Source organism: Echinops telfairi, unplaced genomic scaffold, assembly GCF_000313985.2.
Source record: "Echinops telfairi isolate 266 unplaced genomic scaffold, ASM31398v2 ScPeMD7_1713;HRSCAF=2227, whole genome shotgun sequence".
Classification (NCBI taxonomy): domain Eukaryota; kingdom Metazoa; phylum Chordata; class Mammalia; order Afrosoricida; family Tenrecidae; genus Echinops; species Echinops telfairi.
In genome coordinates this window covers 21,692,300-21,718,497 of record NW_022105611.1, presented here as the reverse complement: position 1 = coordinate 21,718,497, position 26,198 = coordinate 21,692,300, and the positions used below count along the sequence as shown (strand labels likewise).

Genomic DNA, 26,198 nt, shown 5'->3' with positions numbered 1-26,198 from the left:
GTGTGGTCACGAGGTATCAATGGATCAGGTATCAGGCATCAGAAGACCTCAAAAAAACAAATGTTTCAATGTGAATGAGGGGAGTCGGAATGGAGACCCAAAGCCTATATGTAGACAATTGGACATCTCCGCACAGAAGGGTCACAGGGAAGGGACGAGTCAGCCACAATGCAGTGTTAACACCGGCGAAAACATACAACAATCCTCTAGTTCTTTAGTGCTTCCTCTCCTACCTCACTATCATAACCCCAGTTCTACCTTACAAATCTGGCTAGACCAGAGTATGTACACTGTTACAGATAAGAGCTCTCGACACAAAATCCAGAATAGATAAACTCCTCAGGACTAATAATGAGAGTAGTGATACCATGAGGGTAGGGGGAAAAAGGGGGAACCAATCGCAATGATTGACATATAACATCCCCCCCTGGGGGGGACAAACAATAGAAACATGGGAGAAGGGAGACAGCAGATGGTGCAAAATATGAAAATTTAAAAATGTATAAATTATCAAGGGTTCATGAAGGAGGGAGGGGCAAAAAGAGGAACTGATACCAAGGCCTCAAGTAGAAAGAAAACATTTTGGAAATGATGATGGCAACATATGTACAAATGTGCTTGATACAAATGATATATGGATTGTTATAAGAGCTGTAAGTGCTCACAATAATATGATTTATTAAAATAAAAATTTAAAAAGTAAAAACCAAAAAACAGACCTACAGGAGAAAAGGATAGTCTTGGACAAATGATGCTGGAACAACTGCATAGCCAAACCGAACTCGCCAGCGAGCCAACCCCCTGTGGGTGTCCGAGATTGTAACTGTATGGGAGTAGAAAGTCCAGTCTTTTTTCTGCGGCGCTGCTGGTGGTTTCAAACTGCCAACCATGTAGGTTGCAACCCAGTACATAACCACTAAGCCACCAGGGCTCCTGCAACAACTGAATAGCATCATGCGAAAGAATGAAGTTAAATCACTACCACACACCACTTACAAAATTAACTAAAATGGCCAAAAACAAAAATGTAAAAACTGAAACTTTATAAGCTTTAGCAGAAAAAGGTTGGTGTAAATCTTGGATCAGGCTGTGGTTTCTTAGTCATGACACTAGCAACAGAAGGAAAAATAGAAATTGATCTTCATCAAAATTAAAAACTTTTGTGCTGCAAAGGAACATCATCAAGAAAGTGAAAAGAGAAGCCACGGAATGGGAGAAAATATTAACAAATCATAGGTTTAGTGATAAACGTGTGTTCAGAGTATATAAAAGGGTAATAACCCAATTAAAAATGGGCAAGGATCTGAGTAAACAGAAAATATACAAATGGTCCGTAAATACATGAAAAGACGTTGGGCATCATTAGCCATCAGACATACTGATCAACACCACGATGAGATACCACTTCATACTCATGACAGGTTACATACTTGTCTGTTTATATATGGTGACTGCATGTGTGTCAGTGGGACTCCATAGACTTCAGTGGCTGAGTTTTTAGCAGTAGGTTGCCAGTCCTTTCTTTTGTCACAAAATTTAGGATGCTTTAATAAAACAAGATACTGATAATATGAATAATTGGAACCCTTGTACATGACTGATGGGAATGTAGAATGGTGTGCCTACTTTCGAAACAAACTGGTCATTCTACAAAAAGGTTAAGCAAAGAGTTACAGTTATGATCGCACGGCCCACTCCTGGGTATATACATACTAAAGTGATTAAAAACATGTCCACCCCCCAGAAATTATAGATGTGTGTTTGTAGCAGCAGCATTTACAGTAGCCCCAAAGTGGAAACAACCCATATGTCTGGGTATGAATGGATAAATACAACATGAATATTATTCAGCCATAAAAAGAAGTAAAATGCCGATACATGCTGTAGCAAGGATGAATCTTGAAAACATGCTGTGGCAGTCACAAAAGACCACACATCGTATGATTTTATATGAAATATCTGAAACGGGCATATCTGCAGAGAGAGAAAGAGTAAGCTGGAAGTTGTCTAGGGTTGTGGAGGATAGAGTGATACTGATTAGTTACTGGGATGCAGTAACAAAGCTCAAACTTCAGTAGGCATATGGATATTCTCGTTTAAATAGATTTTGATTCAGGAGGTCTGGGAGAGAGTTGGATTTCATATTTCTTAACAAGCCCTCAGGGAGCTAATAACGCTGGTCTGTGGATGACACTTTGAAAGCAAATCAACTGAAGATGTTTGTCTTCAGTGAATGGGTCAGTTTAAAGGACCCGTCTGGAGTGAGGAGGATTTGGCCACGGTTTTTTTGGAGGGGGCAGGGAAACAGTATGTAGGTTGATAGGAAAGAGAGACTTAAGGGACAAAGTGAAGATTTGTTAAGATGCAGAGACCACATGTAAAATATTTGTGAGGGTCAAGAGCCATGTTTGTGGGGATTACAGTGTATCTCAGTATAGCAGCCTACCCCCTACATATTTTCCATTGTGCCATTTTCTGTTTAACTTTTTTTCAACCTGGGACTTATGTAAATTGGCATGGTTAGGGGCCTTGGGAGATCGTAAGAATTGATTGGCTGGCATTAAAACATTCTATGTGAGGTTGAAGGAGCTGGACCTGGGTCTATCACTCAGGACCCTAGTCCTCAGAGCCTACACATTTAACTACCTGGGTTCTTTAGAATGGGTTAGTGCTTGGCCCCAAATGGATAAACTCATTAATGAAGGAGCAAGTAAACACATCCCTCCAGGTGCTACAGGTTAATTATAACTATAGTTTACAGTTTTCTTTGTTTTTTTCACGTGAACCAGAAGCCTGGTTTGGATGTAATTGAAATAAGGAGGCCGTTATTAAAGCCAGATCATCTCTTCGCCCTCAGCATTTGTATGCTCCGTGAAGCGCTAAGGGAACCTCTCACCCTAAAGTCTCGTCGCTTGTTGCCCTGTCCTTCTGAGATGCTTTCCCGGAGCCTCTGGAAGAGCTCCTCCTCCTCCTCAGAGTTTACAAATATGGCCACTCTCCCGGGAGGAAGGCTATGGAATCACTTGGTTATCTTGAATGCACTTCCTGTCACAGCCCTGTATCGCAGTCAGAAGTCTAATTCCCTTTTTTTTCCAGATGAAGAAACTAAGGCCACAAGCCTGGAATGCTTGGCTCACTGTTTCAGTGAGAAGAGTCCTTATGCCTGGCCCATTCACTGATCTCCCCAGTGTTCCTTATTTCCTCTTCAGTAGACTGATCTGGCTTTCTTAGACTTGTAGTTTGCTTTGTTTTGGCAAGTAGATTTTAACACGATCCCTGAGTGTTATTTGAATATTTCTTTTTCAGATGCTTGTTTATTTTTCACGTTTGTTTCTTTTGTAATTTAAATGTCTCCAGGTGGGTTACTGGTTTGTCAACATCTTTGTTTTTGAAGAGAATTCTGTTTTAGTTCTATGAGTACTTAATATATGCTTAGCTTGTACTATTTTCCTTAAAAGTCCCCAAAAGCAGTTTTCAATGTGTCTTGGTTCTGAGGGAACTCCTAGATTTATGGAGTGGGAAGAAGATATAAATAGGACCAAAACTAAGGTAATGCAAGCAAGCTACTATGGCCCAAACTTTACGGAGACACACTCATGGTCAAACAGATGCAGGGTTGGTACCACGGAGTGAGGTGCTTCCATAAATTGATTATCATGGGCCCCTTATTTCTTTACCCTAGACCTGATCATATGTCAGAGCAGTTAGCTCACTTGGAAAGTATTGTCTAAGCGGACATAAAAGTGAATGAATAGTATAGAACAGTACTTTACAATTTCAGTGTACATGCACATCACCTACAGAGCTTAGTAAAAAGAAGGTGCTGACTCAGTAGATCTGGAGTGGTACCTGAGATTATGCATTTCTACAAGCTCCCAGATGCTGCTGATCCTGGCAGGAGAAAATACTGCTAAAGAAAAGTAGAGGGCTGAATTCATGAACCGAGGGGTTCAGGGAAGACTTTGCTAAGGAAGGTGAAGTTGGAGCTGTGTTCTCAAAGGATGGGTTAGATTTGGATGGGAGGCAAAAGAGAGCTAAAGGAAGAGTATATGCAAACACTTAGAAACAGGAATGAGCCCTGTGTGTTTTGGGACTGAGTAGAATGATTTGTCAAGGCATAGGTCAAGCTGGGTAAAGAGAAAGGTGTTACTTTTTTCGCTTGTGTTTTTGTTAATACCTTCTTTTGTTTCTTCATATAGTATCCAAAGATACCGCGTATACTGATGTATAAGCCGAGTTTTTCAGCACATTTTTAATGCAGTTTTTGTGGTAAAATTAGGTACCTTGGCTGATATTCGGGTCAGCTTATACTCAAGTATATATGGTACTAGACATCTTGTCCAGGAAGCCTTCCCTAATATGTAGCACCCCATATTGAGCTAGAAGCCAAAGCTAATCTTTAGCATACAGTTAAGAAATTAACTGTTTATATGTCTGCTTCTTTGCTGGACTATGGTTTTCCTGGAGTTGGGGAGTTTTCACTCTTTCCTCATTGCTCACCACAGCACACGCCTAACTATAACACACTTTAGGTGGAAGTCAACATGAAATGATTGTTAGGTTTCTGGGATGGTTTACCTTAGTTCTTGCTTCTCAACACTGAAAGAATTCACGTGGCAGAAGCACCTTTGTAAGTCCAAGTAACTTTTATGAGCGTAAGGGAAGTTTCAGGTATGTATTACAGTCTCAGATGGTACACACTGTCTCTGAAAAGCATGCAAGGCTGTGCGGGGGACCACACAAGAGCTCCAGACTGAAGATGGCCTGTTCAGGGGAGCTCAAAACAAAACAAAAAACCATGAAAGGAGTCCTAGAACAAGAATGCAGAACCAGAGTGTGTCTGAGCCCTGAGAGGGCGCGCTCGGGAGATATCCCACCCTCTGACCTGAAAAGAGGCTGACAGAGACCAAGCCCTGCTTTCAGCCTGTGCTAATATCCCCTCCTATCCCCACTGCAGGGGGAGGGGGCAGCGCAGGAGCTGGAAGACTGCAGGATATTGGCCATTCTTGTGGCTAAGTTCAGGGGCACTTGTGACATGATATTGCTGGTGCCTAGTGTGTGTGTCCAGGTTGACCTTCACTTGTGTCTAGGTGACCTTGGTCTGAGTGTGCACAGCTTGGATTGTCCTCCTAGGTGTCTAATGTGTGCTTGATTTATTTCTGACCGCTTTGTTGCGGCATGGCCAGCTAAGTTTTGTTTAGCGGAGGCATTTGGTGGAGACAACCCCCTCTATCCCTAATCTTCTTACCTTTTAGTTAGAGAAGGGAAAGATCTATGGGAAATGCCATGTTGAGGAAAGCATGGAGAGTGTAAGGCTTGAAGCTTCCCCTAATTCCTTGAACATACTCAGTAATGTGTGAGCACTTTCTGTTGGGTAGGGACACTTCTAAGATAGTAATGGATTTTTTTTGTGTATGTGATGTCTTTTTACAGGTGGATATGTCAGACCTGTCTCCAGAGGAGCAATGGAGGTAAGTATGACAGTGCAGGGGGCCCCTCATGCTGGGAACTACAGGTTAGCCATTAGCCCAAGTAGTAGAGGTGTATATCTCTCATTCTGTTTCCTCATGACTTATGGGAAACAGGTGGCTTATGACTGGAAGGACAGATCTTTTAGGATATTTCCTGGTCCCTGAAAGATCTGGGTTACACATTGGACTGCTAACAGCAAATCTCCTTGGGAGAAAGATGATGAATTCTACTCCAATAAAGAATATATAGCCTTAACCCATAGAGGCAATTCTACTCTGTCCTATAGGAATGCTATGAGTGAGGATAAACTCGATGGCAGTGAGTTTAGTTTGAGTTTTGGGTTACTTCTGGGTAGTTCCTTGGGTCCTAGGGAGTAAGTGGGACCCTACTATTCCATTTATCTGGATTTGAGTATCAGCTTTCCTATTTTTACTAGCTATATAATCTCAGGAATGTTACTTCTAATTGCTTTAGTATTCCAATCAGGATCATAACAGTACTTACCTTATAGAATTGTTGTAAGGATTAATATATATGAAGCCCTTAGAACAGTAAAATCACATGTGGTAAGCTTCTTTCTTGTAACTGTTACTTGTTTTGAAGGTGATGATTATTGACTTTATCATCATGCATACTTGCTTTGTAACCAGAATGCGTGAACACACATCATCTAAGTGCCATGGTTTCCCAGCAGTTAAGAAGTTTCAGAGAGTATGCCCCCACAAGCTTCACAAAGTGGTTGATCATTGAGCTTAAAGTAACCAGGTAAAATTTAATAGTGAGAAAAAACCCTTTATTTAGATTAAAACTATTAATTGTACAAATATAGGATAGTAAGTAGATGTTTGCTGCTGTTTCTTCTTGTTTTGAGTCATGCCCCATCAGCAAATTAAGATCCTGAAAGCTTTACTCTTTTCACATCATCATGATCTGTTGGGGGGAGGCTCTTCCTCAGGTGTATTTTAAGGGCCTGCCCACCACTTCCAGCATTGCATCTAATAATGTTTCACTGCTATTCATCAGTTCTTCATTGACTCATTGACTAATCCCTCACAAGTAGATAACCTGTTTTTTCTTTGTAGTCTATTCTGAAGTTTTCTTGAAATCTGTTCACATTGAGTGACCCTGCTGGTATTTGAAATACCTGTGACATAGCAATTGACAAGCCACCGCAGTATAGGGGTCCCCCCCCAAAAAAACACCCCATGGCATTATTTTTTCAAAGCTATGTATCTACATTTTTTACTCCATTACACTCAATACATTTGTCAAATCTACGATTCCATTCTCGGAAATATTTTTCAAACTCATCTGTTTGGATGACCAACAACACCTCCCTCCTTTTTTTCTTCACCTCTTCTGTGTTGTCAAATCTCTGTCCTTTCATGCCCCTCTGCATTCTCGGAAACAAAAGAAGTTGCACACAGCAAGCTCAGGTGAGTAAGGTGTGTGAGGCAAGAGAGGAATGCTGTTTTGGCCAAAAAACTGGGGCACTGAGATGGCTGTGTCAGCAGGTGCAAAAGCCAGTCCCGTATCTGCCACAAATCAGGTCTTTTTTGAAGCACACTGTTACACAATCTTTTCAGAACCTCTAACTAGAAGGCTTGATTAATAGTCTGACCTGGTGGAACAAACTCCAAGTTGGCATTTTCGTCTGTTTGGAAAGTTGACAGACATCCAGAACGAGGTTTGTCATCAATCGACATTTCACCTGTTTTGAAACGAGAAAACCACCCATACACTTGAGTTTTTCCCATAGCGCCGTCCTTGTAAGCTGTGTTCAACATCACAGCAATTTCTGCGGCATTTTTCCCGAGCAGGAAACAAAATTTCACAGCCTCACACGGTTCTCTTTAAAATTGTCCATCACAAAAAATGAGGTTTGAGTGAAACTGCTTTTATGAAAAAATTCACTGTGACCAGAGCGAACTTTCCCAGGCAACACCATTGCGTATACTAACTCAGAGCGAGTTGCTCGATCCCCTACTGGGGGAAAATGCATCCTAAGAAAGCTCCACTCTGCCCAGCACAATTCTGGTTTTTTGGGGGTACCCCCTTGTATGACAGGTGGACGTTTTTTTTTCTCAAAAGAAGAAACAGCTGCAAACATCCATTACTAACCAGAGCATAGAATTTATACATATAAAGTAGGAATCCAGCAAAACTGGAAATCATTCAAAATGAAATGGACTGCTTAAAGATCAATATTCTAGGCATTGTGAACTAAAATAGGGTATTGGCCATTTTGAATCAGATAATCACATGGCTTGTTATGCCAGGAATGAAAATGAAGAGGAATGCCCTCGCATACATCATCAAAAAGAATATTCCGAGGTCTATCTTGAAGTACAATGCTGTCTGATAGGAAAATATCTATACATCTGCTAGGAAGTTCAGTTAATACAACTATTAATCAAATTTTCATACCAACCCCTAAAGCTAATAATTGAGAGAATGAATTCTACCAAATTTTTTGATATTAACTTGATTAAACATACACTAAACACGCATCGATAATTATTGGCGATCAGAATGCAGAAATTGGAAACATGATGGAGCAGTAGTTGGAAATATGACCTTGGTGATAGAAAGGAGCGGAGATTGCATGATAGAATTTGCCAGACCAATTATTTCTTCATTGCAAATACTTTTCTCCAACAACATAAATGGTAACTGCATACGTGGACTTTGCCAGACAGATTACACAGGGATCAGATTGACTACATCTGCAGGAAGAGACAGTGGAGAAGCTTTATATTAGCAGCCAAAATGAGGCAAGTCCTCGAAGAGTCAAAATTGAACTATGAGTATATCCCACCTGAATTTCTAGAACATTTTTAACAGTTTTACTGGCATATAATTCACATATCATAAAATTCGAAAGTTTAATAATACGTACAAGAGTTTTACAATAATCAACACAGTCAATTTTAGAAAAAATTCCTCAACCTCCCCTACCATATCTCCAAGAAATCATTAATCCAGTTACTTTCTGTACAGATTTGGCTATCCTGGATTTCATATATAGAAAAACATACCCAAAAACCCCCACAAACCCAACAATAAAAATACAAAACAGAACTACAGTAGAAAAGAAAGCAGAAAATATTAAAATCTAGAACAAGTTGAGTCGAAAGAGAGATCAAGTGATGGTGTTAAACTTTATCCTAATACTGTATCTGCAGTAATATTTCCAGTACACTCTGCATGGTAGCAAGGCTGTTCACGTCCCTGGCCTCTGGTCAGAGGGAATTCACTAGAGGCTTAATCCACATGTATTTTCCCTTCACTTTTTTTTTTTTTAAACAGAAACAACTTTAAAATGGGTCAAAAAAGAGAGCAAATGATAAAATATTACATTTAAACCTAATTATATCTTCCATCATCAACTTTACAATGCTCTCTGTCTGATAACAAGGTTGTTCACATCCCTCAGCTATAGTTAGAGGGGATTCACCAGAGGCTTAATCCTTGTGTGGAGCCTGCAAATGGATTTTGGGCTTCCACTGTCATCCGTAGCCTTCTGAAAACCAGGTGTTCACAATTATACCATTCATTCCTTGGATCACACCTGCTGAATGATTCCTCCAAGCGGACTTAGTTGATGCCTTGCTTAGATGGCTGTCAGGGTGATTTTAGAAGGAGTTAACTTCAGCTAACATCAGCAATAAGCTGCATATGCACCAGTTGTGCACGTTAGCTACCAATAGTGCAAACATTTTAGAAGATATCTGTCTCACTGCCATCAAGTAGATGCTGACTCATAGTGACAGGTTTAGAACTGCCCCTGTGAGTTTCTGAGACTGATTCTTTATGGGAGTAGAAAGCCCCATCTTTCTCCCTTGGAGTGGTTGGTGGCTTCAAACTGCTGGCCTTGTCATTAGCAGCCCAGTGCATAACCACTACATGATCAGGGCTCCTTGAAGATGTCCATAGAGGTCTATTATCTGACTTAAGAGATGTGACAGTGCTATTGGGTTCTACTTTGCGGAAGTCACAATTTGCTTTTTTGTCTTAAGTAGGATCATGGTAAATGTTTGAAGGGGTGGCACTGAGGAAGAAAAGTAGCTGTGTCCGTTGTTGTTCCAGAGTATAGGATTAGATTCAACCAATGGTAGCTGTAAAGCAGTTGGTTTTGTCTTACTAGAAGCATCTTTTAGTAATCAGGTATCTTGGGAGGTGGTGAATGTCTTGTCCCTGAAAGCATTGGGATTGTATTCATTCATAAGAAAATCAATGTGCCAGACCATGTTGGGTCTAGGATAGGTTACTTCAGGAGCCATCTATTTGCAATCCATGGAAGTATTTCAACAAACATTCATAAAAATAATTTTTGCATACATGGGAGCTTATCTCCGGATAATGTCTCTGGTCTTTAAAAATTCGTTGATTTTGTTGTACACATCAATTCAGTTCTATTCCGTCTGAGACTAAGAAACTTGTCTCTTGATGCCTTTACAACCTCCTGCCGTCCATAAGGTTTTACAAGTGTTTTCCACTCTTTTTGATTTATCATATCATGAAAACTCTAGGGGAGAAGCAGAACAGTTATTAATTCCTTTTGACAGATGAAGAAATTGTGATACAGAGATGGGAATTTCTCAGCCAAGGCCACTAAGATGGTTCTTTCTGAACCTGATTCTTTTTCTTTTTTAAAATACTTTTATTGGAGGTTCTTATAGCTATTGTCACAATCCATACATCCATCCATTGTGTCAAGCACAGTTGTACATTTGTTGCCTTCATCATTCTCAAAACACTTGATTTCTACTTCAGCCCTTGGTATCAGCTCCTCATTTTTTTCTCCTCCCTCACTGCGCCCCCTCCCTCATGAACCCTTGATAATTTTGTCATATCTTACACAGTCTGACATCTCCCTTTGCCCACTTTTCTGTTGTCTTTCCCCTAGGGAGAAGGTTATATGTAGATCCTTGTAATCAGTTCCCCCTTTCTACTCCCACCTCCCCTCCACCCTCCCAGTATCGCCACTCTCACCACTGGTCCTGAAGGGATTATCTGTCCTGGATTGCCTGTGTTTCCAGTTCCTATCTGTACCAGTGTACATCTTCTGGTCTAGCTGGATATGTAAGGTAGAATTCAGATCATGATAGGGGGTGGGGAAGGAAGCATTTAGAAACTAGAGGAAAGTTGTATGTTTCATCGTTGCTACACTGTACCCTGACTTGCTTGTCTCCTCCCCAAGACCCTTATGTAAGGGTATGTCCAGTTGTCTACAGATGGGCTTTGGGTCCCCTATCTGCACTCCCCCTCATTCACAACGATAGGGTTTTTTGTTCTTTGATGCCTGATAACTGATCCCTTCAACACCTCGTGATCACACAGGCTGGTGTGCTTCTTCCATGTGGGCTTTGTTGCTTCTCAGCTAGACGGCTGCTTGTTTACCTTCAAGCCTTTAAGACCCCAGATGCTCACCATCAGCTTTTTTCACCACATTTGCTTGTGCGCCCATTTGTCTTCAGATATCGTGTGGGGAAGATGAGCATCATGGCCCCAAAGTCTATTTTTGGTACTCCCTCGGGACTTCCTTGCTCTGCTCCCCTTGCTGTTCTGTTGCACATCCTTAGTGTTTTGCCTCGATGTGGTAGGATCAGATCGGGCACAATTCTCATACTGTGTCTCCAGTGTTGTCCCCTGTAGGGCTATGGGTCAGTGAGGGATGTCGTGTCTCATAGTGGGGCCGGCCATATGGCCCTCTATGTGCATTGGCTGCTCTGAGCGGGAATATTGTCCTCAAGGCTTGGTGGGCCAGGATGTGATCCACTCTCTCTTCCTCCCCCTTCATTTGCTCCCGTGTGCCCTGATCAGACATATTCCTTTCCCAGAGCTGCAGCTTCAGTGCTGTCCTCTGAAATAAATTCTTCTGTGGGGAGGGGCGGCTGTCCATGTCGTTGGGATTGGGGCCGGCCCCTCACTGAACCTGGTTCATACAGAGTCTACGTCCAAGATACAGCTTCATGCAAGATGAACCTTTAGATAGTGGTTCTCAACTTCCCTAATGCCATGACCCTTTAGTACAGCTCATGTTGTGGTGACCCCCAAACCATAAAATTATTTTCGTTGCTACTTCATAACTATAATTTTGCTACTGTTATGAATTGGGCAACCCCTGGGAAAGGGTTGCTTGATCCCCCAAAGGGGTCGCGACCCACAGGTTGAGAACCACTGCTTTAGATGCTGTAGCTGGCTGGCTACTCCTGTAATGGTTCCAGAGGCATTTATTTTATTATTTATATATATTATTTTTGTACTCATTTTACTATGAAAAATTTTAAGCATATAGAAAAGTTGAAAAAGTTGTACAGGAATACCCTTGCACCTGCCACCTAGATCCGACAATTAACTTTTTGATCTACACGTCTTATCATGTCACATATCCATGATTCATCCCACTGGATTCTTCCTACAGTTCATCTCCTTTGCCCTGGGGGATCCCATAAAGCCATCATTGGGAATTTGTTGGAAAACTCTGGCTGCAGGCTACATTTGCATTTGATTCTCTTTCTAAGTCCTTCCTCTCTTCTCTTCTATGGGCTGACTTTGACTCACACTAGTGAGAAAAATTATTTTGCTCTGTTCTCAGAGGAAACTTTTTGCTATTACTGATGGCAATTACCTACTTACTAGCAACAATCGGGACCAGAAATGCCAACCTTAGATTAAGAATCCCATCTGTATTATCTAGTTACTGAACATTCTTGGGGCTTAAGGGAGGCTGTTTACCTGTGGGTTATGGGGGTGAAGTCATCGGTGGGTCAGTACAAAGTTTAAGCTGTCCGGATTCTTCAAGTTTAACAATCCCTGGTCTGACGGAGATTAGGAAGACTCTGAGACAAGACTTCAACCCTAGTATCAGCACATACTTTCGGTGTTCTTGTTACTCATTTATTGGTGTCATAAATATCGATGAAGATTTATGGCTATAACTTTCTCTGTAAATACTTAACCCTTTCAGTGAGAGGTTGAAACAGGCCTGAATTCTTGGCAGTGCCCCTGACATCTTCTGGGACCTCTTTCTCTGTGGGGAAGATGTCAGTTGTTTCTTCCCTGGGAGTAGGAGGAAACAGCAGCTTCCCTACCACCTCTAATTCCAAAAGCCAAACTTAGTTCCTGTAGATCAAATAGTCCTATTCTATCCCCAAATGCCTATCCTCTAGGGCAGGGGTCCTCAAACTTTAAACAGGGGGCCAGTTCACTGTCCCTCAGATCATTGGAGGGCCAGACTATAGTCTTAAAAAAAAACTGTGAACAAATTCCTATGTACACTGGACGAGTCGGCTGCTAAGCAGGACAAGCAGCGGCGGCAAAAACACCCGGTGGGCCGGATAAATGTCCTCGGCAGGCCGCATGTAGCCCTCGAACCAGAGTTTGAGGACTCCTGCTCTAGGGTGTGCCCATCTGGTCCCTAATTTGCACAGTAATCCTGCAGCTGTCAGACTCAGGAATGTACCTGAGTTCCAGACTGGGAGGATATCCTTGGGAAGCATGGCCACTTTACTACCACAGCAGCTCTGACTTGTCTCACTCCTTCTGTTTGACTTTCAGGGTCGAGCATGCACGCATGCATGCCAAGCACCGTGGCCACGAAGCCATGCATGCTGAGATGGTCCTCATCCTTATCGCTACCTTGGTGGTGGCCCAGCTGCTCCTGGTGCAGTGGAAACAGAGGCACCCCCGCTCCTACAATGTAAGCCACTTTGCTTCTCACTTCTTTATTAATTAACCATCAAGAGATCCTTTAGAATAGACCATAACAATGAAGTTTAGTCATGTGACTGGCTCATAGTATGTGTTCTGAATATGTATAAATGATTCAAAGGGCGAAACAAAAATAGAACATGTGACTACTTTTATGGCCCCAAAAAAGTAGGTTCTTCCATTTTTAAACATTGTGTGACAGATTCATGAAGGAGGTATGTATTAGGAACAATTCAGATGGAATGGGACTCTGGGTTATGTGTTAGGCTGCCCACTCAAGGTCAGCAGTTGAAACTCATCAGCTGCCCCAATGGAGACGAGACTGCCTATTCCTGTAAAGAATTTCTCTCTCAGAAACTCGTAGGAGCAGTTTTACTCTGTCCTGTAGGTCACTATGAGTCAGACTAGATTCAGTGGCAGTGGGTTTGTTTTTTTGGTTTTCAATTATTATTTGACAGATGACTGCTGAAGATATTCTTCCAGTCAGTAGCTTTTCTTTCACTCTTTTTGGTAAAGATTTTTGATGAAGAAAAGTTTTAAAAATTTATGAGGTTCCATTTATTTTACCTTTTGTGTTTTGTGCTTTCATTATTAGTATTAAGGCAGCAGTTCTCAGCCTGTGGGTCGTGACCCCTTTGAGTGTGGGGGTGGGTGTCAAATGACCCTTTCACAGGGGCCACCCGATTCATAACAGCAGCAATATTACAGTTATGAAGTAGCAACGAAAATAATTTTATGATTGGGGAGGCCACCACAACATGAGGAACTGTATTGAAGGGTTGCGGCATTAGGAAGATTGAGAATCACTGTATTAAAGAATCCATTGTTGAAAGTTGGTCTGACCTGTGCATTGGTTGACGGACAATTGAGCCCTAGAGGTGAGTTCATTTCCAGACCTGAAGGGTGACTAAGGGCCATGGTCTCAGGGTTCCCCAGTCTCTTTCTGACCAGTAACTAGGTTTGTCTTATGATTTTGAGTTGTTTCACCTGGTTTTGCTCCACTCTATCCAGGACCTGCTAATGTGATCCTTTTAGCGCAGTTGATAGTAGCAGCTAGATACCATCTAGTTTTTCATGTCTCATGGTCGTGGAGACTAATGTCCACATGGTTCATTAGTCCATCGGACTAATTGTTTCCATGCTGCATCTTTGATTTTCATCATTCGCCTTTCCTCTGGACAGAGAGACCAGTAGTTGTACCTCCGAGGGCTGCTCACGAGCTCTTGACCCCATTCACTACTCTCCAAAGTAGGATGAGGTTCGTATCCTGCCGACTACGCAAAAAAAAAAACACAAAAAAAACCAAAGTAGGATGAGGACAATTGTCTTGATGAACTATGTTATGCCAATTGACCTTAGCACCAAATGATCCTGAGCCTGTTGAAATGAAGTTTAAGAACTCAAATTTCAGCTAATTATTATGAAGAAATTTTCAACCATGAGAACCATTCCATGGTAAAATAAATTGTTTGAGGGGCATAATTTTTTGTTACAAAGTACATGCAGTATTATATAATATAAAATAATAGCTATTATATAAAACGTATACAATAACCAAATGGCCAAAAATAAGGCTGAGTCGTAGCAATATAATATTGAGTGAAAATAGTATAGCTCAGCAGTGCATTAACAATGTGCTGACATTTTTAGAAAGTTAAAATTAAACTAAACTGTGTATATTTTTAAAGCATGTATTTGTATGGTAAGACTTTATTTTAAAGAGCAAGAAAATATTACAATCAAGATTTGGGATAATACTGACTTTGGACGGGAGGGCCATTAGAGGAGAGGAGAGTACGGGGAGGAGTACATAACTCCTCCTACCAAACTCCAAACCTTTGCCATCCAGTCAGCTGCAGGCTCACTGACCATATTACTCTGTGACTCTGTACGGGAGCAAATGGCCCCCGCTTCCTCCCATATAGCAGCTGGTGGTTAGCAGTCCAACTTACATTTTTGGTGCCTGAAGTCCAGGAATAAAGTTAGTAAAGAAAGCAACTTTCAAGAGAGGGACTCTTACCGAATGTTAAGCTGTAACCTGAAAGCAGATGATAAAGATCAGTAGAACAGAACGAAGAATCCCAAGACAGATCCATGTATGATGAGAACTTAATATACAATAAAAGTATAGCCACCAATCAATGAAAAACATTTTCATAATTAAAGAGATTTTGTTGAGAAAACTGGTTCACCATATAGTGAAAATGTAAAACTAGAGTTTTACATAACAGTACATACAAGAAAGATGATGTATTAAAGTCCTAATTATGAAAGATGAAATTATAGTTAATTGAAATATATACATAGGCAAAAAAGATAGAGATGTGAAAAATTATATTACATTAAACGTAAGAATTTTTGTTTTTTAAAGGACACTATAGGTAATTTAACTGGTAGCAGAATAGGAGAAGATAGGGGTAGTGATTATGGAGCTCCTCCGAATCAGTATTACCGCTCCTAAAATGCATAAGGAAAGCTGAGAAAGAATGTATACCTTCAGCTACGATGTTGGTGGAGAGTATTGAATATAACAGCAACTGCCAGAAGAGTGAACAGATCTGTCTTGGGAGAGGGATAGCCAGAGTGATCCTTCAGCGCGGGAATGGTGAGGCTTCTTCTCACATGCTTGGGCCATGTTCTCAGGAGGGACCGGTCTCTGGAGAAAGGGTCAGCATGTTTGGTAAAGTAGAGGGTCAGCAGGGGGCAAAAAAGCAGAACACCTTCAATGAGATGGATTGACAGGGCGGTTGCCCCAGAGAGCTCAAGCATAGTAACCATCGTGAGAGTGGTACAGGACAAAGCAGTGCTTCAGTGTTTCTGTTGTACAGCGGGTCACTGAGTCCCAACTGGCTCCATAGCACCTAACACAAGCATGACGTAGCTCCAGTAGGAAAATAGGCAAAAGACATGGATTGGCGATCTGTAGAAAAGGACGTGAAGAGGTGGTGAAAGCCACTACTAAGGAAAGGCACATTGACACATAACTTGTCACTATCAGATGATCAGAAAACGAGAACGTTATACAATGCCAAGTATCGGTAGGAATCATGGGCCTGCATGGACTCCGGGAACAGACTGATGTGGCCATTCAAAGAGTGTTGCAGAACACCAGTCAGAGTGTACACACACCCTGAGGAGACATGTAGAGTGTTAATCCCTGAAGGGCATGTTGTCGTGTTGCTTGTGGCAGTGAGGAGGTGGAGGCGATGGAACGTCTAGCTGAGAGAGTAAATCGATACAGCAGAGTGGACGCATACCATGATTTGGAGTTGCAGGTAAAAGCACAGTGGGGATGGTAGCAGCATCCTACTGAGTACAAAGTACATAGTACTAGAAACAGAAAGATACATAACAATACCATTACATTTAAATTCCATTCACAGGAAGACATGATACAATTGTAATATTAAATTACACACAAAAATATACATCGTAAGCACATTAGAATGCCTATAGGAAGAGGAATGATGAGGGTGGGGGGTGGGGAATCAAAACAGAATGGCTCTCCAGGGAGAGTTGTGTAAAGACACTGGATTGTTGAGTAGTGGAAACAGGAACTGTTTGAGATTAGCCATTAGAGCTCTCAAAAACAAAACAAAACAAAAAAAATGCTTGCAGCATGCCAAGATATGATGGAATTAAGTGATAAGGGTCTGTTTTTCTCCCAAACTGAATGGAGTTTTCTGTTCTTCACTAGTGCCAGTTGGCGGCCCAGGCTCTTAGAAGGCACCCGTGATCACCAAGTGGGAAAAATCAGTAGCTCTGTTCTCTCAAACCAGGGTTTCTCAACAGTGTAACTATTGACGCTTGATGGGAAAAAACCAAACCCACTGACAGTTCTCACTCATAGCCACTCCTATATAGGGTTTCCAGGGCTGTCATTCTGTACAGGAGCAGGTAACCTGTCTTCTCTCTCTCAGCAGTTTGTGTGTTTGAACGACGCACTTGAAGCTTAGTAGCCCAACACTTACCTGACAGTGACGCTTAATGCGGTATAATTGGTTTTGTGGGAGATTGTCTTGGGCATTGTAAGATGTTTGGTAGTACCTCCCTGGAGGAGAACCACTGCCACAGGCTCAGAACAGCCGGGGTGCTGCCAGCCAGAGGACTGATTTTGAACAGGTATGCCAACCCACTAGCTTCACTGTTGAAAGTGTCAAGCTTCTCTAACTTCCTGGGTTCCAGTTAAGAGAACCCGTTTAGATTAATTGCCATGTGGAGGAAGAGACCCTACTGTTTTTCTATATCTAAATTTCAGATATGGGCAGTTGCTGGGTTACAAAGGTCCAGTTTAACTTACAACTGGTAGTTATGAGCCCTGTATTAAAAATTTGAGGTATATACAATGATTCGTAATAGTAACTGAACACTACTTAGTGGTGCATATGAAAACATCGTTTTTATGAATATCATTGATGTTAAAGATATTTAGTTCATCATAGTGGGGAAACAGAATTATTATCAGCATCACCTGCCTAAGGGTAATTCCTGTGAGGCAGAGGTCAGACAAAACTTCTCTCGCCACCCTTTTTTCCCTCCAGTTCTGAAACCAGCCATTGGTATCTACAGCAAGCTACATCTCTTCTGGGTTCCCTAGTTCGTAGCAATAGCCACACAGAACTCACAGACAATCCTTATAACTACGGGGATTCCTAAGGGAATACTCAGGATACGGGTCATTTGTTAGAACAGCCTTTCTCAACTGTGCCCTCTGGCAGACCTCGCTCAGGTCTTGGGCCTTTCAGCAGTCCCTTAATCTCTGCCCTGCTCAGGCAAGTGTTTCAGAGCTCGTTAGTTCATCCAACAAATGCCCAGAGACACCCCACTCCGCCAGTAAGCCTCTTACTGAAAGAAGCTCGGCTTTTTCTGGGAAGCCTAGCATGGCAGTCTCTTTCGGGCTCCTGGTTATGCTGACTGCTGCCACCGTGTCTGATTTACAGCTCGCTCGGTCACCTGGGTCTAGTGAAGGCCCCACTGCAGAGGTCCCAGGTACAAATCCTGTGCCCTGCTGCCATCTTGTCTTTCTGGATGATTGCGAGATTCTCCTTTCTGTCTTCGGGTTGGCACATTTTAAGCTTAGCAGATGACAAAACTGTCCAGTCCCCCTCAGGGTTCCATATACTTTGTCATTCCCACAAAAATGTCATGTACCTAATTTACCTGTTAGCATGCAATCGAATCCCCTCAGGCCACAACCCTTTAAGTGCATAGTCCCACCCAATCTTTTGGTGGGAGTTAGACAATGGCTAGAAGGACCACGTTAAGTAGTCCACTGCACCACATATATGTACTGTTAAACTTAGACACAAATTCAACTTAAAGACAGGCTTAGGAACAGAACTCGTCTGTGATCCAAGGACTGTGGTAGTGTTCTTACTCTTTTCAGTAGCAACAGCAATAATAATACCTCAAACTCTTCATAGTTAATTTATTGATGTTTTACTTATTTGAACTTTATTGGGATTGGGTAAAGGTTTTTGCTGATGTTTTAAAACATTCTCGTCCCTGTTGCCATCTCAGTCGAGCTTCACAATAGCTCTCTGTAATGGGCTGGGAACTTCTCTTCATTTTTCAGATGAGGACATTACTGTCAGCTTCTATCGTGGTCATTTTTGTTTTTAATTCTCCCCAATTCTCTTTTCATGACTTTGCCCAGCCCTTCCCTTGCCTCTTAATTTCACATCCGCCCTCTTTTACTCTCAACATCATCCTGCCTCCTCATCCTCTCCAGCGTTTCTCCACAAGCTCTACAAGTGATGCTTAAGTGGAGGGCCGGGAGATACAAGATCTGGATTGGAAATCTGACCCGGCCACACTCAGTTTCTGGCCCCTCTTTAGTTCCATTTTCATCAGCTATTCAGGTAGTCTAAGCAGGCTTACTCCTTAGTTCCCTCAGGGATGCTAGGGAAAGAAATAAGTTTATGCCTGGAAAAGTAACTATACTATTTTTAAAAGATCTCCAAGGAGAAACGCTTTCATCATCTTGTTACTAAAGATAGGATCTCTTTAAGCTTCTGTCCCTGAATTGCTCTTCCCTCTTGGAGTGGATGAGTGTGGCTAACTCTCCTACCTGGAAACCTTTTTAAAGTAAAACAGGTTTTTCTTAGGCCAAGACATTAAGAGGGTGTACTAGAATATGTCCAGAGAATGCTGACTAAGATGGCAAGGGGTTAGTTATCATCTACAGCCCATGAAGAAGAAAACCTTTGATCCTTGGAATATAATAACCTCATTGGGATGTGTATTTCAGCCTCTTCTGACCCTTCCCTATCTCTCTAGCCTTTTCTTTCACCCCTCTTCCATACACTGCTTGTACTTTCTGGCTTCACTTTCTCTCATCCTGGAACACACTTCACACGATGGCAGCCCCCCGCCCCCACTCTCTCTCAATATGATCTCTAGCATTGTTTCTGTCACCAGGCCCCCTTTTTCCAATTCGGGATTCTTTGCTTCTACCTTTCTCCTTCTTGACCTATGAGGCCATCAACACAGAGATCAGAGGTTACTTTCTTCAGGGAGTCTTCCTTGGTTCCTCCATGAAGTTTCTCTCCACTATACAAGGAGTTAAACTCGTACTTTCTTGGTTGGCCACCTGAGCTTAATCCATTGTAACACTTATTATGCAGCATTATTGAGCCATTAATACTGAGACATTGAACGGAGCTAGGATTGAGACAAAGAATGTGAGGTTAAGAGCGGCTTTATTAGGGTAGGGAAAGAGCTCCCCGGAGGGAAGGGAGAGCAGAGAGAGGGACAGGAGCATGTTGAGCTCCTGGACAGTTCCGAGACCCAACGAGTTAGGTCAGGGAAATAGCAGCTTGTCGGTGAGGTGGTGGGAGACATATAGGGCTCGAGCTAAGGAAGTATACGTTGACAGAAGAAAGGGAGATTTTTTTATTGCTTGCAGCTGCAGGGCCTTAAGTCAGGATGCAATCCCCGGGAAGTCATCTTACTGTTTGCAAACCTGCTTTCTGGAGTGCTGGGAAAGGGGCTATAGAGAACCTGGCCTGGAGAGAGAAGCTCTTTGGAGTGCTGGGGCAGGAGTTGCATAGTTCAATAGGTCATATCCATCCTGAGAGGCTGGGAACAGGGGCTTTGAGGTTTCATCTTCCTGAGGAGCTGGAGAGGAGGTGGGACTGCCCGGTTCAGACCCTGCCCAAACAATAATAGTAATTCCTCCTGAAGTTGTAGAGAAGGCTTTATTTTTCATTTCTGAATCTCTGATCAGTAGCATGGGGGCCAGTAAGTGTTGTTAATGACTGCTTGATAGCCACTTTACCTGGAGAGGAGAAAACTTAGGGAAGAAGACAAAGTTCTAGTCCTCAGGGAAGCAGCCCTGAAACAGGGAATAAATGTACTCTGCCTTTCTGAAGGATGGGAAGAGGACCTAGAGGTACAAAGGACACAAAGGCCAGTTTTTCAGACCAGCATCAAGGAGGAACTAACTTATCTACTGGGAATGGGATGGCCTGCCTCAGTAAGTAAGGACCGTATGCCAGGGGTGTGGTAGAGTGGAATTGCCAACCATTTCTACCATACAGACTATTCCAGGAATGTGCCTTACCTGATTACAGTGAGTATATCTGTGTACCGGGTCTCTTGACGACTTCTAGTAACTGAAGGTAACAGCCATACCGCCCTGGGTTCCTTTTCAGACCTAGTGTCCTAGTGTTTTCAGCTGTTCTTTACATCACTGCATTCCCAGACCCTTCTGCTGTATTCTTAGTTAAAGTAGCCTCAGTTTGCCTGTTGTTTTCCTGTTGTTGGTGTTGTTTGTGTGTTTGTTTGCAGCAGCAGCAGCAGCAGCAGCAGCAGCAGCAGCCCAGGTTGTCAGATCTCCTGGCAATCTGTGATCAACTAACCCCCTAGATCTGTTTCCTGTGAGCTGCTCTTTAGGCCACTCCTTCCTCACCCTATGCGCCTTGGCTAGTTCGATTTCATCCGTGGTTTCAGGTTGCATTGCACTTTATTGGCTTATAGAATGTTAGACTGGAAGAGCCTTAGAAACAGGTTTTATTCTGTTTTGGATCTTGCTGCTTCTGTGCTTATGTTCACTGCCTTGTGCGAGGACCTGCCCTTTCCCTCCAGCTTTTTTGTCTGTCATTCACAGTGTGATAGCTAAATCCTCTTTGTTTTTTATCCAAATCATTCCTGAAAATACTGACCAGATCATGAATCACATCTCAGACATCCCCATTTAATTGATCTCTGCCTACATGTTAGCATTTTTTTGAATAATGATGCTGATTGTTCTATTAGTGTGAATCTTCTACTTCCTGGATGTGCTTTTCATTTTAATCCCAAATACTTATCAGCCAAACATAGTGGGTGATCCCTGCCCCACAGCACAGGGAGGTTCAGAAGTCACAACACAGGGAGGTTCAGAAGTGGTAAGATGAGAACCATAAAAGTTAGAAGGGCGGAGGAGATGAGCCAGTAAGGGTGCGATGTAACAATGATGAGAAATACAACCTTCCTCTAGTTCCTAAAGGTTTCCTCCCCGCTCCCACTACCATGACTCGAATTCTATCTTGCAAGACTGGCTAGACCAGAGGAGGTACACTGGTACAGATAGGAACTGAAAATACAGGGAATCCAGGACGGATGAGCCCTATAGGACCAGTGGTGTGAGTGGCAAAACAGGGAGGGTAAAGGGAGAATGGATAGGAAAGAGGGAACCGAGTACATGGAAGTGGGTGTGACCTCCTCCCTGGGGGACAGACAACCATAAAGTGGATGAAGGGAGACGTCGGACAGGGCAAGATATGACAAAATACCCATTTATAAACTATCAAGGGCTCATGCGGGAGGGGGGAGCGGGGAGAGAGGGGAAAAATGAGGACCTAATGTCAGGGGTTTAAATGGAGAGAAAATGTTTTGAGAAACGATGTACAAATGCGCTTCACACAATTGATGTGTGTATGGATTGGGATAACAGTTGTATGAGCCCCTAATAAAATGTTAAAAAAAAAAAAAGTTAGAATGGCAGGGCAGCTGGTGCCCAGAGGAGGTAATCTGGGGGCTCTTTTCTGACGGTTCCCTTGAGTTACAGCTCCTCTGGGTGAAAGGGATCTAGAGGGTGTCTAGGCCACCTACTCATGGATTACAGGTACTAATTGTCAGGTGTTCACTCTGTTTCTGTCAACACACCTTCCAGTCAGCTCTCAACTAGAAAAGGACCTACTTAAATATGAGCTGGTTCGTAACTGCTGACATGTATCACCGTCACAGTGTAGAAGGGGAGGTGTTGCTGTTCTGATCCTCCAGCCGGATCAGGAAAGCTGGGGGAGTCCGTCACGTTCGCTGACGGAATCAGCGAGTTGTTTTCAGGTCAGTCTTTATTTCCCCCTCATGCTCGCAGACTCAGGAAAAGAAAGAGGAATGGCTTGGCCATATCCAAGCCTTCTACAGACCTCTGCCTCTCCCAGGAATCTCCCCTGACAGCCCTGCCCACACTGGACAGTCTCTCCTCTGAATGCCCGTGTTTGTACTTCATGCTTTACGCGGCTATTTTATGTGTTTACGCCTTGTCATCCCAAGTCCTGGAAGAGTCAAGGTTTCCCAATATTCTGAGCCTACTACATCAGACTCATCAACGAAATAAAAGTCCTGCCACCAGATGGCACCAGAGTCTTGTCTTTGTTCTGAGAATCATATACCGTCAGCAATTTATTGCCAAGCTAGCCCTTAAAAATGTCTACCTTACTACTTAGCCAGAGAGGACTAAGTCTTGATAGAAGCTGAAACATGGATGGAACTGGAAGACCTGCTGAGTGCCAGTCACAACAGAACACTACAGTGTGTGACCTCACTTATATAAAAGACAAGAACAGGCAGATGTATAGAGAGCAAAGTTTATTGGTGGACAATGATTGTTGATGAACTTCTGTTTCAAATGCATAAAACCCTTCAGATTTAGAAACAGAAGTTTTTGAGTAATCACGAGTTGTCCTGTCCCAGTGTTTCCTGACTCTTCCCCCAACCACCCTGCTTTCACAGACTACTGGTCACTCCAAATCTGTTTGTTTTTTTTCTTCAATCATTTGATTGGAGGCTTTTACAGCTCTTGTTACAAACCATACATCAGTTGTATCCGACATATCAGTACATATATTCCGTCGTTCTTTTCTAGGCATTTACTTTCCATTGAGCCCTTGGGATCAGCTCCTCTTCTTTTCCCACCCCCCCACCCCCAACTCTGGTGGCACCTGATAGATTGTAGATTAATTATTTTCAAATCTCACTCTGACCACTGTCTTCCTTCCCCCTGGTTTCTGTTGTTCTTCCCCCTGGCTGAGGGTGTGCGGTTTTGTGCCATTCACTGCATTCCCCTCTCCCCACCTTCCCCCCACCCTTTTGGTATCTGTTCTCATTCCTGTTCCTGGGTTCCATGTATTGTGAGTTTTATCTTTTGCCTATACCACCTATGTACATGCTCCTGACTAGTCCAGATTGGGAGGCGTCACTGGGGTCGTGATAGGGGGGTGGTGAGTAGGCCTCCAGGAAACAAAGGTATATTGTGTGATCCATTAGTGCTCTACTGCACCCTGATTGACTCACTCCCTCTGTGGAGGGATGTTCCATTGTCCATAGATGGGCTTTGGGTGTCCGCTCCAACCCCTCTCCATTCTCAGCATTTTTGTTTGTTTACTGTTTGTTGTGAATCTTCTGATGCCCATTGCCCAGTCTTGATGACATCTCATGATCGCACTGGCTGGTGTGCTTCTTCCATGTGGGCTTGTTGCTTCACTGTTGGATGGCCCCTTGTTTAACTTCAAGCCTTTAAGACCACAGACGCTCTATCTTTTAATAGCTGGGCACCATCATCTGTCTTCGCCACATCTGCTTATGCACCCATTTTGTCTTCAGCGATCCTGTAGGGAGTGTGTGGGGTGAGCATCACAGAATGCCAATTTGTTAGAACAAAAGTGTTCTTGTATTGCGGGAAGGTATGAGCCGAGGCCCAAGGGCCGTCTGCAGCTTCAGGGTATTGCCTTATAAATAGATGTACATAGACAAATACCACTGTCGTTATGGATTAATGTATTTACATAAGTGCACACCTCTGTTAATCTCCGTATTTGTGCCTTTGCTTTGGCCTCCTCCTGGCCCGCCATCACTGTCCCCCTTGTTCCACCTCTGAGTGCTTTCTCTCCACTAGCGCGGTGTTGCTCTAATACTCACAGGATCTCTGCCCTCTCCTAGATGCTGGTTCCACTTCCCGAGTTGTTCCTTGTCCATGGCGCTGTCCGCTCACCACACTCTTCTTCCCACCTCCTTCTTCCCCCTCTACCTTCTGGGGCCATTGGCCCCATTGCCTTCTCCCCGGAGTTCCCTCCCATGGTCCAACCCATATAATTAGGCAAACCATCCGTGTCCTTGTCCGAACAATAAGAAAACATACGGTTGGAGAAAGAAAAGGAAAGAGAAAAAGATGAGAAAAGAAAAACAAACAAAACCCCTACATAGGTCCAGGTCAGTTTGCTGGTCCTCCTGGTCCTGAGGGAGATCAGGGGGCTGCCCCTCCTCACCCAAAGTCCATTCTTGGAGCTCCTCAGGGGCTCTGTGGCTTGTCTTTACTCCAATTGCTGATCTGTTATGCTTCATTTCCTCACTGTCTCCCAGCCATGTGTCCCCATTATTGTCCCTTGTCTCTGTATGATCCAGTTAGGGGACAACATGTCTTGAGCTGTTGGTAGTCCCACAGTCCTCTCTGTGCCCCAGCAGCTCCATGCAGGGGCCTCATCCTCTGGGCTTGGTGTGCCCATATGGAGTCTAGGCCGACTGCCCTTTCTCTTTATCCAACTAGGTTTGCTTCCGTCTGGTCAGTTCCTTTCCTCTATCAGAAGGTCTAGTGTCGTTCTCCACGGCACACACTTCCAGGGTGGGGGTCAGGCTGCTTCTGGTTGGGGCCAGCCCTGTAGTCCATAGTCCGGTCTTTTCATGCATTCCTCCACCTGTTACGTTGCCCTCCTGGTTTGGCGTGCCATGGTGGGATCTGTATACACCCTCCGATTCTGTGGAGACACAACCAAATACCCTCACCCTCCCCCTTTCCCCTTCTTTATGTTGGAATCACATGTACCTCCCTGGGTTTGGTCTGACCGCCCCCTGACTGCCTATGGTTCACCCGTACATTGTGAGATAAGTGTCTTTTCTTCTCTTCCTGCTGTGCTGATTGTACTTCCCTCAGGGGACTCACGGTATACTTGTCCTTTTGAGATTGGCTTATCTCGCTTAACCTAATTCCTTCCAACTCTTCCCATGAAACGAGGTATTTCATGTGATCATCTGTGCTCTTTAGTGCTGCGTAGTACTCCGTTGTGTGTATGTGCCAGAGTTTACTAATCCACACGTCTATTGATGGAAATTTAGGTAGTTTCCAACTGTTTGTGATTGGGAATTGTGCCACAATCAACATTGGAGCGCAGATGACTGGTCGTGTTTTGTTTTTTATTTCCTCTGGGTATATGCCCAGTAAGGGATGACTGGGCCATAAGGTAGATCAATTTCTATTTTCTTTAAGTATCGCTTATGACTAATGAACGGGAACACTTTCTCATGTGTTTGTTGGTCCTACGGGTCTCCTCCTGAGTGAAAGTTCTTTTCAGTTCTTTTGCCCACCTCCTTAGGGGGTTAACTGTTTTCCTCTTTTTGCAGCCCATGAGGGTGTTACACATTTTAGTGATGAACTCTTTGTCCGATGTGTCATTACTAAAATTCCTCTCCCAGTCTGTGGGTTGATTTGTTTTCCTCTTGGTGAAGTCTTTTGAGGCGCACAGGTGTTTTATTCTTATTCAATTCCATGTGTTGATTTCCAGATCACCTGTGTGTACCCTTCCCTATTGCAGTGAGCCTATGAGTTCCCTGGGCCAGTGCTCTGAAGTTTGTCCCGATTCCTTCCTTGATGGTACTGATGGTTTGGGCTTTTACTTCTCAAACCTGTCTTAGAATCAAACTCGTTTTATGCATATGAAATCTTTCAGCAACAGGTCTGTGGTAAAACTCCG

General features: G+C 43.2%; 1 protein-coding gene across 2 annotated transcripts in view; it reads left to right on the top strand.

Moving 5' to 3' along the window:
• The window catches only part of RNF121 (ring finger protein 121), a 48,463-nt gene that overhangs the window by 4,988 nt on the left and 17,277 nt on the right, over window positions 1-26,198 (top strand). For both annotated transcript variants that reach the window (XM_045293130.1, XM_045293131.1), the window contains exons 2-3: window positions 5,434-5,471; window positions 13,036-13,177. In XM_045293130.1, coding sequence (XP_045149065.1) covers window positions 5,440-5,471; window positions 13,036-13,177 — 174 coding nt within the window. In that variant the 5' untranslated portion in view covers window positions 5,434-5,439. The remainder of the gene's footprint in view (window positions 1-5,433; window positions 5,472-13,035; window positions 13,178-26,198) is intronic.